The sequence below is a fragment of the Nothoprocta perdicaria genome, unplaced genomic scaffold (assembly GCF_003342845.1).
Source record: "Nothoprocta perdicaria isolate Ctin4 unplaced genomic scaffold, notPer1 scaffold_76, whole genome shotgun sequence".
Taxonomy (NCBI): Eukaryota; Metazoa; Chordata; class Aves; order Tinamiformes; family Tinamidae; genus Nothoprocta; species Nothoprocta perdicaria.
Window position 1 is genome coordinate 2033553 of NW_020456043.1, and position 15016 is coordinate 2048568.

General features: G+C 44.6%; 1 protein-coding gene across 1 annotated transcript in view; it reads left to right on the plus strand.

Annotated features, from left to right (window-relative positions):
• The window catches only part of NEMF (nuclear export mediator factor), a 28055-nt gene that overhangs the window by 9694 nt on the left and 3345 nt on the right, over positions 1 to 15016 (plus strand). The window contains exons 3-27 of the mRNA XM_026051500.1: positions 181 to 249; positions 870 to 972; positions 1913 to 2038; positions 2121 to 2269; positions 2483 to 2550; positions 4258 to 4344; positions 5348 to 5424; positions 5965 to 6035; positions 6126 to 6201; positions 7239 to 7301; positions 7623 to 7700; positions 8052 to 8260; positions 9556 to 9741; positions 10232 to 10295; positions 10824 to 10912; positions 11447 to 11550; positions 11793 to 11855; positions 12003 to 12115; positions 12708 to 12765; positions 13146 to 13204; positions 13757 to 13877; positions 13976 to 14258; positions 14368 to 14410; positions 14491 to 14540; positions 14650 to 14797. Of these exons, the coding sequence (XP_025907285.1) occupies positions 181 to 249; positions 870 to 972; positions 1913 to 2038; positions 2121 to 2269; positions 2483 to 2550; positions 4258 to 4344; positions 5348 to 5424; positions 5965 to 6035; positions 6126 to 6201; positions 7239 to 7301; positions 7623 to 7700; positions 8052 to 8260; positions 9556 to 9741; positions 10232 to 10295; positions 10824 to 10912; positions 11447 to 11550; positions 11793 to 11855; positions 12003 to 12115; positions 12708 to 12765; positions 13146 to 13204; positions 13757 to 13877; positions 13976 to 14258; positions 14368 to 14410; positions 14491 to 14540; positions 14650 to 14797 (2557 nt within the window). The remainder of the gene's footprint in view (positions 1 to 180; positions 250 to 869; positions 973 to 1912; positions 2039 to 2120; positions 2270 to 2482; positions 2551 to 4257; positions 4345 to 5347; positions 5425 to 5964; positions 6036 to 6125; positions 6202 to 7238; positions 7302 to 7622; positions 7701 to 8051; positions 8261 to 9555; positions 9742 to 10231; positions 10296 to 10823; positions 10913 to 11446; positions 11551 to 11792; positions 11856 to 12002; positions 12116 to 12707; positions 12766 to 13145; positions 13205 to 13756; positions 13878 to 13975; positions 14259 to 14367; positions 14411 to 14490; positions 14541 to 14649; positions 14798 to 15016) is intronic.

Genomic DNA, 15016 nt, shown 5'->3' on the forward strand with positions numbered 1-15016 from the left:
CCTTTGGGTTGTCCCATCCATCTCATCCCATTAATCTCCCTTTGCCACCCCGGGCTGCCACTCCTCACTTCACTGTTACTTGTGCCTTAATAACCCCAGATAGTCTGWTTTTCTCTAATGCTCGTGTGATTCGTGTGTCCCGTTCCCCGAAGGACCTGTTTTCTTGTCTGTTTTTGGCAGCTTACTGGGAATGAGAGTGAACAATGTGTATGATGTGGATAACAAGACTTACCTTATCCGCCTGCAAAAGTAAGAACTACCAGTTCCTTTATGCTGTTTCTTTACATATGAAAATCAAATTCTTTGTGTGTATATATATATATATTTAATTCTATGCTGATAAATGTCTGGCTCTCGGTCTTTTCCCACAAGTTTCCAGAGAAAATACTTAATTTACTCTTTGAATTTAACATGATCATTTCTTTGGAAATTCTTAGCAGGTAGCRTATGGCACAGGCTGTTGTGAAAAGGGCAGAATGCCACAGAAAATACCCACGAGGCCAGATGTGCCGTAATAACCAACCCGCACAGATGTGGTCGGTCCCTTTGCGGGGAAGGAGGGCAGGAGTTGGAGGAATGTAGAGCAGCGCCCGCACAAGCGGTGCCAGTGTCCCGGCCAAGCGGGAGGGCAGCCTTGTGTCGTGTTAGCCACTGGGCTGGCCCTCTGCTCGGCTCAGCTGGGCTGGGGATGTTTTCCCCCTTTGCCGGCGGGTGCTTTGCTTGATCATCTTTCCTGCAGATGCCCTGTCCGTTTGCCTTAAAATGAGGGTGTCCTTTTGTTGTCCTGGCTGCAGAGGGGTTTGGGAGGTGGTGGTGTTTGTTGGTGCAGAGCAGGGCATGACCGCTGCTCACCTCTGTCTTGTGAACAGGCCAGACTGCAAGGCCACGCTGCTGCTGGAGTCTGGCATACGCATTCACACAACGGAGTTTGAGTGGCCAAAAAACATGATGCCCTCTGGCTTTGCGATGAAGGTAAGTTGGCCTGTGTCTGCTTTCCAAAAACCCACGTGAGTGGTAGAAAACAACATTGGTGTTTTTCCTAAGAAACAGAAAACACAAGAGAACAGTGAAAGGATTTGCCTCATGGGTCATGGTCAAGCAAATGAATGAAAACAAAGAACAAATGTGGACCTGGAGTCACGTCATTGATGTTCAGTGCCAGAAATGATAGAAATGTAATTTTCTAAAGACCAAAACTAGTCTCTTAAATGTTTCCTGGTCACCCACACCTTTTAGAATTGCACTTCAGTCCAGTCTTAGGGCTGCAGTTGTGTTGTCCAGATTTGCTGACACTGTGCAGGCACAGCACCTTGTATTAAACAAAGTGCTGGACTTTGGCATCTCAGGTCTTGGTGCAATCTGTTAGGATGTGTTTCAGGTCTTGGTGTAAGCTGTTAGGATGTGTTTCTGTGGGTAGATCTGCTGGGATGCAGTCTGAGTGCTGAATTGTACAGATCCTCTTAGCTCCCTTCTGCATGGAGCTCAATTAAAATGGTCAGCAAAAATTGTTAAGGATCTTTCCACACCATGTGTTGGTGCAGGGGTGATCCTGGTTCCCTTTGAACGATGAAACTTTTGATCTTTTAACTCATTCCTCGCAGGCTCAGACAATAGAGATGACCTTTATTTTTAGTAAGTCAGGTATACAAATAGCAGCTCTTAATGGCAAAAATAACAATTCAAAACAATCATATTTCCAGTGTGATCCAGAGTATTATTGCTTTTTATGAGCTGTCTCATCACTTTAGTACTAAGATCAGCATTTTTTGTYTTTTCTGTATTTGTCTATAGTAAGTAAAGAGTGGTCAGAATTTCACGGGAGGGACTATTGAGGAAAAATGCAGATGTATTTCAGAGTTAAACCACRGGCTAGATATATTTTTGTGGTCTCAGACATTTTCTCTGTTGACAGTGTCGGAAACATTTGAAGACAAGAAGACTTGTCAGCGTAAACCAGCTGGGTATCGACAGGATCGTGGACTTCCAGTTTGGAAGCGACGAAGCCGCCTACCACCTCATCATCGAGCTCTACGACAGGGTAGGCACAAAGCCCCCGTGTGTGCTCTGTGCGAGGGCACTCGAACACGGCCCTTGCTAACAGTCACCTGCGGTGCTTGCAGGGGAACATTGTCCTCACGGACCACGAATATGTCATTTTAAACATTCTGAGGTTTCGCACGGATGAGGCCGATGATGTCAGGTTCGCCGTCCGGGAACGGTACCCGCTTGACATTGCGAAAGCGCCTGCACCTCTGCCGACCTTGGAAAGGTAACTAGGTGTTGTACGTGTAGAGATAAATCGAGATTGCTTTGGGCTGGGAATAGTGGTGTATCCTTGGATAGTCTTTTCATATATTACAGGCCCTTTTGCACTTTTTAATATAAGTGAAAATGTCTTGTTGCCTCTAATCAATAAAAGACAGTGAATAAAACTGATTGTTTGTCATTCTTTGGAATAGCAACTCTGCATTGTCTTTCCTAGGTTAACTGAAATAATATCAAATGCACCCAAAGGGGAACAGCTGAAGAGGGTTCTTAACCCCCATCTTCGTAAGTAATCATGTTCCATTACGAAATGAATTTTACAATGTGTGTGAAGTTTAGACAGTACTGCAAATTTGAACAGCTTCAGTCTTTTTGAGGGGGGAGAGGGAGTTGTTCATGATGTTCTGATTTTATATATGTTTGAAAAACAACAAAAAAGCTAAGACTCTGAGAGCAGATAAGATCTTTTAAATTCAAAGCTAACCACATGGAAACATGGGCCTTGYGACAATCGGAGGGTGCTGAGGAGCTGGGAATAGCTCTGCTCGAGCTCCATTTGCCCAGGGTTTTGTCTCTAGCAGTGCTGAGGGGGAGCTGTAAGAGATGGGGCAAGGGTATTGTTAGGAAGTGCCTGGCTGCTGGTCCTGGAATGGGCATCAATGTGGTGATGCTGCGATGATCTGCCTGTGCCTCAGGGTGTTCTCTGTTAGCCRGGCAAAGTGCACGAGTGTCCCTTGTATTCTTGTCCAAAGAAGCAGGTTTGACCTGTGTGACAGAGTCTGAACAATAAGTTTGGTTTATTGTCCAGGTTTAGCTGCTTTGATCAAGTGCAGKGCTGCCTGGTAAATAGAGTAGCTCCCTAACAGTGGTACTTGAATCTGATCCTGCAAATCAGAGCTTTTCCTCTCTTGAGCTCTCTGACTAGCTGCCTCGTACGAGTTACTGATAATGTCTAAAACTTGAGCCTCAGCCCRTGTCCTGGTGCTGACGCCCATCTACCCAGCTGGACTGGGGTGCTTGAAATCTGACCAAGTTGTTCTTTGACGTGCACATTCTCTCGGCTCTTCTGCTCATTAGGGTGAGCAGCAGCCCTGCTCAGGCAGGTGATTCTCTAGCCCTAATGCTTCATGGCCTTGATTTTGCAAGCCTTGATTTTGCAAGCCTTGATTTTTGCTTTCTTGTGATTAGAGTGCTCGTTCAGGCATTTACCTTGCTAGTTTGGTGGGACTCTCAGATCCCTTTTGTGGGTCACTTTTCTCATTCTAAGTTTGGTGCCACCTTGTTGTAGTGATTATCTTCCTTCCTCCATGTTTCTGCTTTGCTTGTTATCAACTAAACTTGGTTTCCATTGGCCCATCTTGTAGAGTTCATGTTTAGTCTTTGGAGGAGGTGGCATTTCTGTGGTGTCGTCCTCACCCTGTTTGAATGGGACTGCACTCGTTTCCACTGTCCCTCACGCTACATGTTTTGCTTTGCCAGCTCTTCCTCAGTTCTTTACTTGACGATAACGAGTTTGTTTGAGTTCACACTCTGTAATATCTTATTCCAAGCCAGATGCTTTTCCATCATTGTCGAGTTTCCTATCTCCCTATCCTGTTTCAATTTAAAAATTTTCATTCCATTTTTGGCCTAGATGAAGCACATCCTCATTCTCCTCCAGACCTTGMCCAGTTCCACGTGGATTTCAGCATCATTTGGTTTTTAAGACCTTGTTTTGCCAGCCATATGCTGAGACTTGGCTGCTGTGCCCGGCCAGCGAGCGCTTCTGAGCRCACCGCTTGGGAGTGATGGTCTTCCGGTTTTCCCCGCTGCTGGAATTTGCTGCCTTCTGGGACAGAGCTCCCTTACTCTACCCAACCTTTCTAGACTTGGGCTTGTTTCATGGACTTAGTTTATCAAAGCACTTCTGTGGTTTTTATGCAAATATGGAATTTGCTGTGAATGGTTTTCCCAGCTGTTTCTCCATTTATTTATTTGTTTATTTATTTATAGCTTATGGAGCCACCCTCATTGAGCACTGCCTTATAGAAGCTGGATTTTCTGGTTATGTCAAAATAGATGAACATACAGAAAAGAAAGGTATGTAGCAGGTAGTGTTCTAAAGGCTGTACTACATGCTTCGTGGTTTTTGTGTCTCTGTGGTATTTGTTTTCCAAAGAGGTAACTAATCCTTAAACCTTATGTTCAGACCATATGGTTACATTTTGTAATGTTTTTATGTTGGAGAGCAGCTTTGTTCTTGTTAAACCTCTTGAATTGTGTATATAAGAATATTACGATTACAGACTTCTGTTATGATCTAAATGCTTTTATAATGAGATATTATATTAAACTGCAGATGAACTCTGGCTGTGGAGAGGGGTGTTTTTACAATAAACCTTCTTATTTAGCATCATAGTTTGCAGGTAAGCTATGGCAGATGTAGCAGGGATTTGATAAAGTAGCAGCTTTACTTTTTTCTGGATTTGGATATTATGTTTGGGTAGTTGGATTTTGGATTTGGATAGTAAAGTCAGAATAGATTTTTTTTCATAGTCTTATTTTCTTTGGGTGCTTTTCTTTTTCCATAAATCAAATGACTTTTTGCATCTTACTGCTACATTGTGGTGCTGAAGTAAAATGACTTTATAACAAGCAAATAACTTCTCACAGCTCCTGGCTTATACTTGGCCTCCATAGTTTTATTTTTATAAGGTCCTAGCATATCTATGTTTTTATTTTAACAGAATTTGAGAAAATGTATCAAAATACATATTTTTTCATAATAAAAATTCCGCAAGTGGAAATATGTATCATGAGATTCCTGTTAAAAGAAAACAGTAATTGTAATAAGCACCAATGGTGAAGGATATGTGGGTTKTTATTTTTGAGATGTACCAGAATGCTGCTTTTAGGGTATTTCCCACGATTTCAGGATAACATGAGCTTCCTGTTGATATGGTTAGGTTGGACAGACTGCTCCATGTGAGTAATTGGATGTACATTTGCTTGGGTATTTTTGTTGCTTTGCTACGTTTACATAAAAATACTGGTTTGTTCTGGATGTTTTAAAATCTTCTTCCTCTCCTACCTCTCTCTTCAGAAAATATTGAAAGAGTGCTTGGTGCTTTAGAGAAAGCAGAAGAATATATGACACTAACTGACAACTTCAGTGGCAAGGTGGGTCTCAGTGTGGATACCTGCTATGCAGCAGCTGCAGAATCAAGCTGGGGGGCAGGTCCTGCTCAGCAGGTGCCTGCTGCTCCTGTCACCACCTTGCCATTGTGTTCTCTACGCTTGGCTTCCAGGTAGTGATGGGGAATAAAAATTGCTTCCTTGCCTCCTTTGCAGCAGTTAAATAACTCCCGTGTAGATTCTGTAGGTCCTGACAGAATTGCTTGTGTGCCCCTATAGCAGGTAGCACTGTTCTGCATGTAAAACACACTGTTGTGTGTTAATAAGCTGCAGGGTGGTTCTGRGGTTTGCAAGAGAAGTTTAGCAGTTCTGCTGGGATGCATCGGAGCAGAGATGGGCAAGTGATGAGGGCTTCCTTCAGTCAGTCACCTTTGCTAGTGCTACAAGGTCTCCCTTCTGTAACGAGTTACTGTCTTGTGCTGATCAGTAGGTTTAGCACCAAAACCCTCCTGTTCTGCCAAGATCAGGGGATGGGGGGTCATTTTCAAAGGCAAATGCTGATTGCACGTTTATGTATTATTTTAGGGTTATATTATCCAGAAAAGGGAGAAAAAGCCAAGCCTGGAACCAGATAAACCACCAGAAGATATCTACACGTAAATATTTGAAGTATTTTCTCTCTTTTCTACTAGACTGTGTAACTTAAATTAGTTTTCAGGTGTTAATATCAAATGTGTATTTTACAGATATGAGGAATTTCATCCTTTCTTGTTTTCTCAACATTCAAAATGTCCGTACTTGGAATTTGACTCATTCAATAAGGTACAGTGCTTTTGCTGAAACTGTACTTAAGTGCTTTAATAGACTGGYGCTAAAGAGCGCAATTAAAATACAATGCTGAAGTTATTAATGAAAACACAGATTTTGGAAAAGAGTAGCTAATCTGATGGATAAGTGTTTTGTACAGAAAAGGCCAAGCAGATTAGGACCCGGAGGCTGTTGTTGAGCAGTGTCACCTTGTGAACTCTGTTAGATCCTGTAGCTCGAACGCGGCGCCGACCGCAGACCTGCACTGAGCCTGCCCGGGAGCTGCYTGTTGGGCAGCCCTGGCCAAACACACTTGTCACTGGGAGTGCAGAAGCTGAGTTGTGGCTGGAGACCAACAGTCACCACATTGGTACTTTTCCCTTAGCTACTCTGACAGGTTCAGGCAAYTGGTTTAGTATTTCCCTGAGGGTTGTCCTTCCTGCTCCTTGGCTTGCTGACATTGTCTCTAATCATTCCTTGTGTGTTGTTCCTAACCTTCATCTCCAGAGTTGCCATTTCACTTTCCTGTCCTGCTTCTTGTCCGGATTTCTGTTATCTCCTTGGCATCAATGGACTAAGCAGCCTAAAACCTTCCTCTCCACTTGTTTTAAGCACAGTATCAGGCTGCTGTTGCACCACACTTGGAGTAGTTCCTAAACTTGCTTTCTAGTTCTTCTCCAAACTAGCAGTTTTTGCAGCTGGGATTCAGGGTGGACAGAGCTTTTAACTGAAGAAGTTTAGTCTGAAGAATACACTGAGTGAAGCTGCAGATTCCTTCTGCCACTAGGGCTCCTTAACACAGAATAAGGATTCCAGTCCATCAAGTTATTTACTCATATCAGTAGTCCCCAGTTTAAGGTGAGATGTCTTGAGTGTCTTGCTGATCTTGCCTTGCGACGAGGTGAAACGAAGGATGACACTGAACCTTGCTTTAGCTTCTGATTCCTRTATTAATGCTTTTGCCCCCACCTCTCAGGAGGAGAACCTCTTCTGTTGGTGGTGGTACAGGTTAGTGCACCTTGGAGGTCCTTAAACATGACTCTGTCTTGCAGGCAGCAGATGAGTTCTACTCCAAGTTAGAGGGGCAGAAGATTGATCTGAAGGCGTTGCAGCAGGTATGTCCTCCTCCAGGAGCAGAGCAGCTGTGGGGGGGCTCTCTGAGCTTCAGATGCCTCTTTAGGGCATTTGGATCACYTAGCTTGGGCTAGAGGAGTCATTTACTTATTCTTGCAGTGGAAATGCTGAATCAGTGATGGTCACAGAGCAGGTTTCAAGCTGTACRATGCAGCGGTTGGTTCTGCTTGGAATACAAGTAATAACACGGAGAGCAGATCTTTGGAAACTTCTCTGCATCCCTTATGCAGTTGCATTTTTCTTAGTTGGAATWCTGTGCTGAGTTTTGTTTTGTTTTTTTAAATCCTATTTGTCTATTGAAGGAAAAACAAGCATTGAAGAAACTTGAAAATGTCCGTAAGGATCATGAGCACAGGCTAGAAGCTCTTCAGCAAGCCCAGGTAGGCCTGGAGTTTTTAACTGGGAAGCTACCTAATATTTCTTAAACAATTGCACCTGCTGGTCCTGAGAGCTGCGCTCAGCACTGGTCCCAAAGCAAGGCCTTTCCTTGCCCCAAGCACCTTGCAGCCCCTCGGGGAGCTGCCTGGGCTCTGTTCCCTTGCAGGAACTTGGGGACTTTCTTGCAGAGCTCTGTTTGCAGGAGTCGAGTTGRTTATTGCCCCATGTGATGACTTTARTACCATTCTGGGCTTTTGACCCAATATTACGACTTTTATCTTTAAAAATGTTGCTGAGTTTGCATTTAAGTTGAATGGTGATAAACTTTTTTTTTTTCTCTCTCTTTCCATAAGGAAATAGATAAGATAAAAGGAGAACTCGTAGAAATGAACTTAGAGGTAGTTGACAGAGCCATCCAGGTGGTTCGCAGCGCCTTGGCCAACCAGATAGACTGGACAGAGATCGGAGCAATCGTGAAAGAAGCTCAAGCACAGGGGGACCCTGTTGCAAGTGCAATCAAAGAGTTAAAGCTTCAGACAAATCATATCACCATGCTGCTGAGGTGAGTGCATTGCAGCAGACAGCTGTCTGTTTAGTTTCTGTGCTGGTATTTTAGCTATTCATGTTTTTTTACATTAACATGAGAAGAACATGCAGCTGGTGTGAGCTGCAAGCTTTGTTGCTGCTCCCTGCTTCCTGGAGGAGTCCTGATGAAAGACCTGGCAGTGAGGTAGCACCTAGGATGACTTTAAAACTTCTATGAAATGATAARTTGCATACCCAAGTCCTTCACTGAGGGTGAGAGACATCCTATGTAACTTGAGCRCTCGACAGTGTATCAGAATATTAAAGATGTGGAAGTGAAAACTCCTGTTTTATAACTAAAGACTCCTTTATGAAAGCTCTSATAAGAGAAAATGAACTTAGGAATGTTTAGTTCAGTTATTTTCAATCATCTTGGTATATTCCAGAATTAACTTGSTATCACGAGTCAGTTCTGTGTTGACAGTCATGTGTTACATCAGTCTCACTTCAGACTGTTTTTGTGGTGTTTTTATAGTTACTCACTTAAATAAGTGAACAATAATCCCTTTGCTGATCACACAGATTAATTAATCCACCGAATGTTGATTTGTGCGTCCTTAGTACAAAGGGCTGTGGAGATGTATTTCCCTTTATGAGAAACGTTATTTTATGCTGCTCCACCACCCTTTGCTACACAGACTCAGCAGAGCTGTGTTGAGCAGGGTTTAATGCGTTGGTGAGCAGGAAATACAGTCCCAGCTGCTCTGTGCTCAGTATGCCTCTCTGAAGACAGCAGAAGAGAGTTTTTTTTGAGATTTTTAAATTGCTGCCATGCTGTCATGTTGACCAAATCTGTATGATAAGGTACCTGCCCTCGTTTCACATGACAATCAGGTGTAGAAGGTCTCACGTTTGGCCCTCTCTTACTTTATGAGAAGAGATCTTGAGAAATGTTCTGTGTTTTAAGCCCATTTTTTTCTTTCGTTTGATAGCAGGATGTTCATCTCTTGGTGACTGGAGGTTTTAAAAGAAAAAGAAGTTGCCCTGGGAAATGTCACGTCCTTGGATGGGAAAATTTCGGCTCTATTATCCATTTTTTTTAATGTCTTTTATCTATTTTATTTACTTTTTTCCCCAAAGCACTGACTGAGTCTAAGACAGAATCCTCTTGCATATAGGGCAACCTGGGACATTCCTGAAACTTCCCAGTAAAAATGTTGTTAGGATTTTCTTTTTGCCTTTTTTCAATCTCCACAAGAGAAGTACAAATGCATAGTGCTAGGGTAAAAAAAAAAGCAGTTCTCTTACCCTATAATGTCATGTTTTTTTTAGGAACCCATACATGTTATCTGAAGAGGAAGAGGAGGAGGAGGATGCTGAGTTAGAAAAAGAAGAAACAGAAGAAACAAAAGGAAAAAAGAAAAAGAATAAAAACAAACAGTTGAAGAAACCACAGAAAAACAAGCCTTTGTTGGTTGATGTTGATCTCAGCTTGTCTGCATATGCCAATGCCAAAAAGTAAGGCTCATGGTGAATGTGCTTTGGTCATAGAAGTTTCTCTATGCTTGCAGGTTATAGTAGTGATAACATCAAAGGAAAGGCCCCATGTGTAGCTTTTGTTTAAAAAAAAGCTAGAAATTGAAATAGATAGTTTGTCCTTGGCTATAGGATATGTATTTTCCTGGTCCCAGAACTGTATCTTACTATTGTATAGCAGATTCTCTGTTGCTATCATATTAATTTAATTTTGAGGACAGTTCTGCACAGAGACCCATGAAACAAAAYGGCTTTTTGTCACACAGTGACCCAGGTGGAGGGCTCTGTGCATCCGAGAAGGGAAATTACTGCATTTGTCTGTTTATCTCAGGTGAAGATTAAACCAAAAGTCTGACCTAAAAATTACTTTATCAAAACTGAATGTTTATTACAAATCCCAAAACCATGAGTACATCCTAGAAATGAGCGGATGTGCCAGGATTTCAGAGGTAAATGGATTTCTGTTTCACAGGTATTATGATCACAAAAGACATGCAGCTAAGAAAACGCAGAAGACAGTAGAAGCTGCAGAGAAGGTATTTCTTCTTTTTGATCTCCAAAGATGTTTAAAAGTGAAGCCCCCATCACTGGTAAAGGGAAAATTCAGACAGGTCTAGATAGTCTGGAGACTGTAAAATCAGCCAAACAGGGACATGTAATTTCTTGGACTGTTAAGATCACTGAGTAGAGGGCTGCAGATTCCCACTGTTTTCCTGGTTTCCATCAGCAGCCCTGTTGGGATATCCCTGTTGGGATAGCCCAACACTTGGTTGGGATAGTGTGAGACCAGGACTTGGAGAGACAGGAATGGAGAGTTACCAGCTATCTGGCCACAAGGTTTTCCATTGGTCTTCTCAGGGACCTGCTATACAGAGTGAAAAAATATAAATATTTCAGAATTAATGTTTTATATGTGTATGAAAGGAATGTTTGCTTGCGCATAGCGGTTTGTAGAGGCTGCAGTTTGAAAAAATAGAAGTTTCCTTCTAACTATCCTTTTGTTGGCTTAGTATCTGTATGATTCCTGTTTTGAGGACCTGGGATCGTGTTTTTTGTCTAAATAGGCATTTAAATCGGCTGAGAAGAAGACGAAGCAGACACTGAAAGAAGTCCAGACAGTTACCACCATTCAGAAAGCAAGAAAAGTTTATTGGCAAGTACATTTTCACTGTCATTGTCTGAAGTGTTGTGAATGTGCAAGTTCAAAAGCACTGTGGACACAGAYTTGCAGTTTAGCTGAAGTTTTTTGCCTTGAACAGAGCTAGGGAGATGTGCTAGGAAAATAGGCAACTTCACTATTASTCTCTATTGCTATTACTCTCCATTACTCTCTGTTACTATTACTGGCTGGCAACTTCACATCTCGGAAGTAGTAATGGTAGATATTTTTTTAAAATGACTCTTTTTGTAGTCTAATAACAAAATTATTAAAATAAAAATAAATAAGCTGAATTTTGTGGTGACAATGCTTGTCATGTCCTTTCAAAATGTCACTGACATTGATGTGACATTTGCCCCATGCCCTGTTTTCATGCTGTAGACAGCTGATGGATGCRAAACTTGATGCAGAGTGTTTTATAAGCAGCAGTTGTAAGATGGGTGTTCTCAGCTTGGAACAAAAATTGCCTCTGTAATGTCGTYTTAGTGGTGGTTGTTTTTCACATAATGTATTGATGCAATTTGGCAGGTTTGAGAAGTTCCTGTGGTTTGTTAGTTCTGAGAATTACCTCATTATCGCTGGGAGAGATCAACAGCAGAATGAATTGATTGTCAAGCGGTACCTGAGATCAGGCAAGTCTGCTGTGTATCCGCCTCTCTGGTTTTATAGAGGTACCAGGAGAACGTGACAGGGACTGTCTAGTTTGTCTTAGGTATGAGAGGGCTTTAGTGATGGTAAGTCCTGGAAGTTGTGTGTGCTGGGAGGGTTTGGTGTGGACCTGGTTCTCTGCAGCCAAGATGTCCATTTAGCACAGGCAGGGGGAATCATCCCCCAGGGGTCTGTGCAGTTACCAGAAGTGTCCCTTTTCTTCCAGGGGACATATACGTGCACGCCGATCTCCACGGAGCCACAAGCTGCGTCATCAAAAACCCAACAGGTGGGTGGCGTGGAGCTCTGGTCGTGCTGCCAGGGCCCCCTTGTCTCTGCCCGGGGGCCCTGAAGGCTCCGTACGCCGGGTTGGGGAGCACGTGGGAGTTGGGGAGCCCCGTTGTGGGTGCTGATGTGTTGGGTGCTGCCGTTGCAGGTGAGACGGTCCCTCCGCGGACGCTGACGGAGGCCGGCACCATGGCCCTGTGCTACAGCGCTGCCTGGGACGCCCGCGTCGTCACCAGCGCCTGGTGGGTCTTCCACCACCAGGTGAGCAAAGAGGCCGGCCGAAGYGGGACTGCGGAGCAGGGCATCCTAGGGGCAACTCCAGGAGGCGGCTCCTGTTTTTGGATATCATTCCTTGTGTGTTCTCCTTGGCTCTGTGCACTGGCTTACGTGGCCTCTGACATGACACGCGCGTGGCTGAGGAAACGTTGCAAGCTTGGCCTCTTACTAAAAACAAAACCAAGCCCTTCCTCTCTTTAATAAAAACAAGCTTTAATCTCTCAGTCAGGGTTATAGCCTGTACAGTAACTTTGGTCTCGCTTATGAGCAGCGTGAGCGTAAAGATTGCAAGATAACATTGAACTAGAGCTGCAAAGCCTTCAGTTGTTCCAGCTTCCTGAGTAACCCAGCTCCTCATGCAGGACTTACAAAACATAGCCCTGCACTGTGGGACTGAAGTGAAATGTTTGTTAGGAAAACATCATACAAAAGACAGGAGGGAGCCCTTGGATACTGCAGCTGCCAAGCTGTTCCCACAAGTGCAGCTTGCTTGAATATCCCTTTGCTGGTGCTGTTATGAAGTGGGGCTGGTCTTCTGGGAAAAGATGTTCCTTACAGTATATCCKGCTGTTCTCAGGTTTCGAAAACTGCGCCTACGGGAGAGTACCTCACCACGGGAAGCTTCATGATTCGAGGTGAGACGTGAGGAAGTAGGGGGATTTTGACATTAGTGTTTTGTCTGGAAATGCTGTGCTGTCCTATAGTGGCAATCACCAGAGACGGTCCCTGTCGCTGTGGCAGGTGGCAGATGCTGCTGCTCTTCTCAAAATCTGCTCGGGGTGGTTTTGACCAGACCTCAGAGAGCTGCAGAGCGTCTGCTGGCTGAGTAGGGGCAGTGGGCAGGAGACCATTAGCTACATTCCTTCTGTGTTTCTCAAGTTTTGTTGTCACCCAAGAGCTACAACAAGCTCCAGTTACAATTTTGGGTAACCTGAAACCTCTAATCAAAATGAATTTTGAAGATATCTAACATAACCCTTAAATTTCCTTATGGGAACCTGCCTTTGTTTTTCAGGGAAGAAGAACTTTCTTCCTCCTTCATATCTGATGATGGGGTTTAGCTTCTTGTTTAAGGTACTGCTTTATCTGTGAAGCTCTTGCTGTTTCTTTTAATTGGGCTCAAGCTGTAGGAGGCTTATTTTCCAGTTTTTGTTTACCAGTACATTGCCAGTTACTACTTTTCCCACTGGGACAAATCACATAAAATATTAGCCAATGAAAATTACTTGCCTCTCATTTCCATTTTTGCATTTCCAGTTTGTGCTGGCATTCATTTAAAGCAGACATACACTGGGAACTTTGTTATCTATGCTAGATTTTTTATAAATATATATGTTTATATGTATGTGTGCATGCAATATATATGTTTGAAGCATTGAAAATTAAAAAAAAAAAAAAAAAAGTTTGGTGGGAGACTGCTGGCTATGCAGCTATGTGCTTCTCCTCATCAGCTTAATTTTGAAGTTGCCAGAACAGGTTTAAAAATTCTGGCTTAGTTTCCTTCTCCTGGGAATGTAGGAAATGTACAAAGAGAAATAATGAAATGCTGAGTGGGTGCCTCTCCGCAGAGGCTAATGAGCAACCCCGGCAGTGGCACCGCCTGACTAAAGACACCTCTGTTGTCAGGTGGACGAGAGCTGTGTTTGGAGACACCGGGATGAGCGGAAGGTCAAAGTGCAGGACGAGGACCTGGAAACAGTCTCCAGCGGCGCCGGCGAGCTGGCATCCGAGGAGCTGGAGCTCCTGGGTAGGATGAGGGGAGCTGGAGCCCTGCGTGCGCCGCGGGCACACGCGCTCGGGGCCTTGTGCGGTGCCGTTTCTGAGGGAAATGGGGTCTCCTCGCAGAGGGAGGAGACAGCAGCAGCGAGGAGGAGAGGGCAGCGTGTCCGGAGGCACCGGAGGACGCAGAGGCCATGTCCAAGAGTAATTGGGATGGGGGCGTTGCTGACCCGGAGCAGGACGTGGGAAACACGCCTCCTGCGCCGGAGCGCGGCTCGGAAGAGGACAGTGCAGGATCTGAAGATGAAGGGGAAGATCCAGAGCCAAAGAGTGAAGTGAAGGAGGAGGAGGAGGAGGAGATAAACTACCCGGATACGACGATCGACCTGTCGCACCTGCAGTCGCAAAGGCAAGTGAAGGAGCAGCTGGGTTCCTCAGCAGCCTGGGCCCTGCTGAGCATCCCCTGCTGTTGGAAGTGCTGTCCTGAGCTGCCAGGCTCTATTTCCATCTCCCAACAGATCCCTGCAGAAAACTGTCCCCAAGGAGGAAGGCCCCAGCTTGGTAAGGCCCCGCTCAGATGTTTGGCAGAGCAGTGTGAGCTGCCAGGACCTGCTGCTCTTTAACCACGTGTTGCTTTTCAGAGTGACAACAAGGTGCAGGGGCGAAGGCATCTCTCTGCCAAGGAGAGGAGGTGAGGGCTTCTCTGTTTCAGCGGGGGCAAATGCAGAGGGTTGATGCTGGCAAAAGAGGGGCAGCCACAGCAGGAGGGGTTGTGCTGACTGGTCATTTGTTTTCCATAGAGAAATGAAGAAGAAGAAGCAGCAGAATGACCCTGAGAACCTGGAGCCACCTGAGGAGAAGCAGAAAGAGACGGAGATGCAGCATCCCGCTGCGCCCAACAGCACCAAGGGGCTGCCAGCCCCGCCGCCCATCAAGCGGGGCCAGAAGGTAGGCAGGGATCAGGCTTCCCCTGGAGCTGCTTCCCTGTGGAATATGGGCTCCCGTTCTCCCAGGCAGGCAGTAGTTCCAGCTTGTGGTCACTCACTCACAGCTGCCTGGAGCGTTAGATTAAAATCAGATATTTTATATCAGATATAAAACCAGAAACCACTGCTGGTGGTTTCAAGGTGCTGTTCTGTCAGCATCGAGCACCCTGTGCTTCCCTGT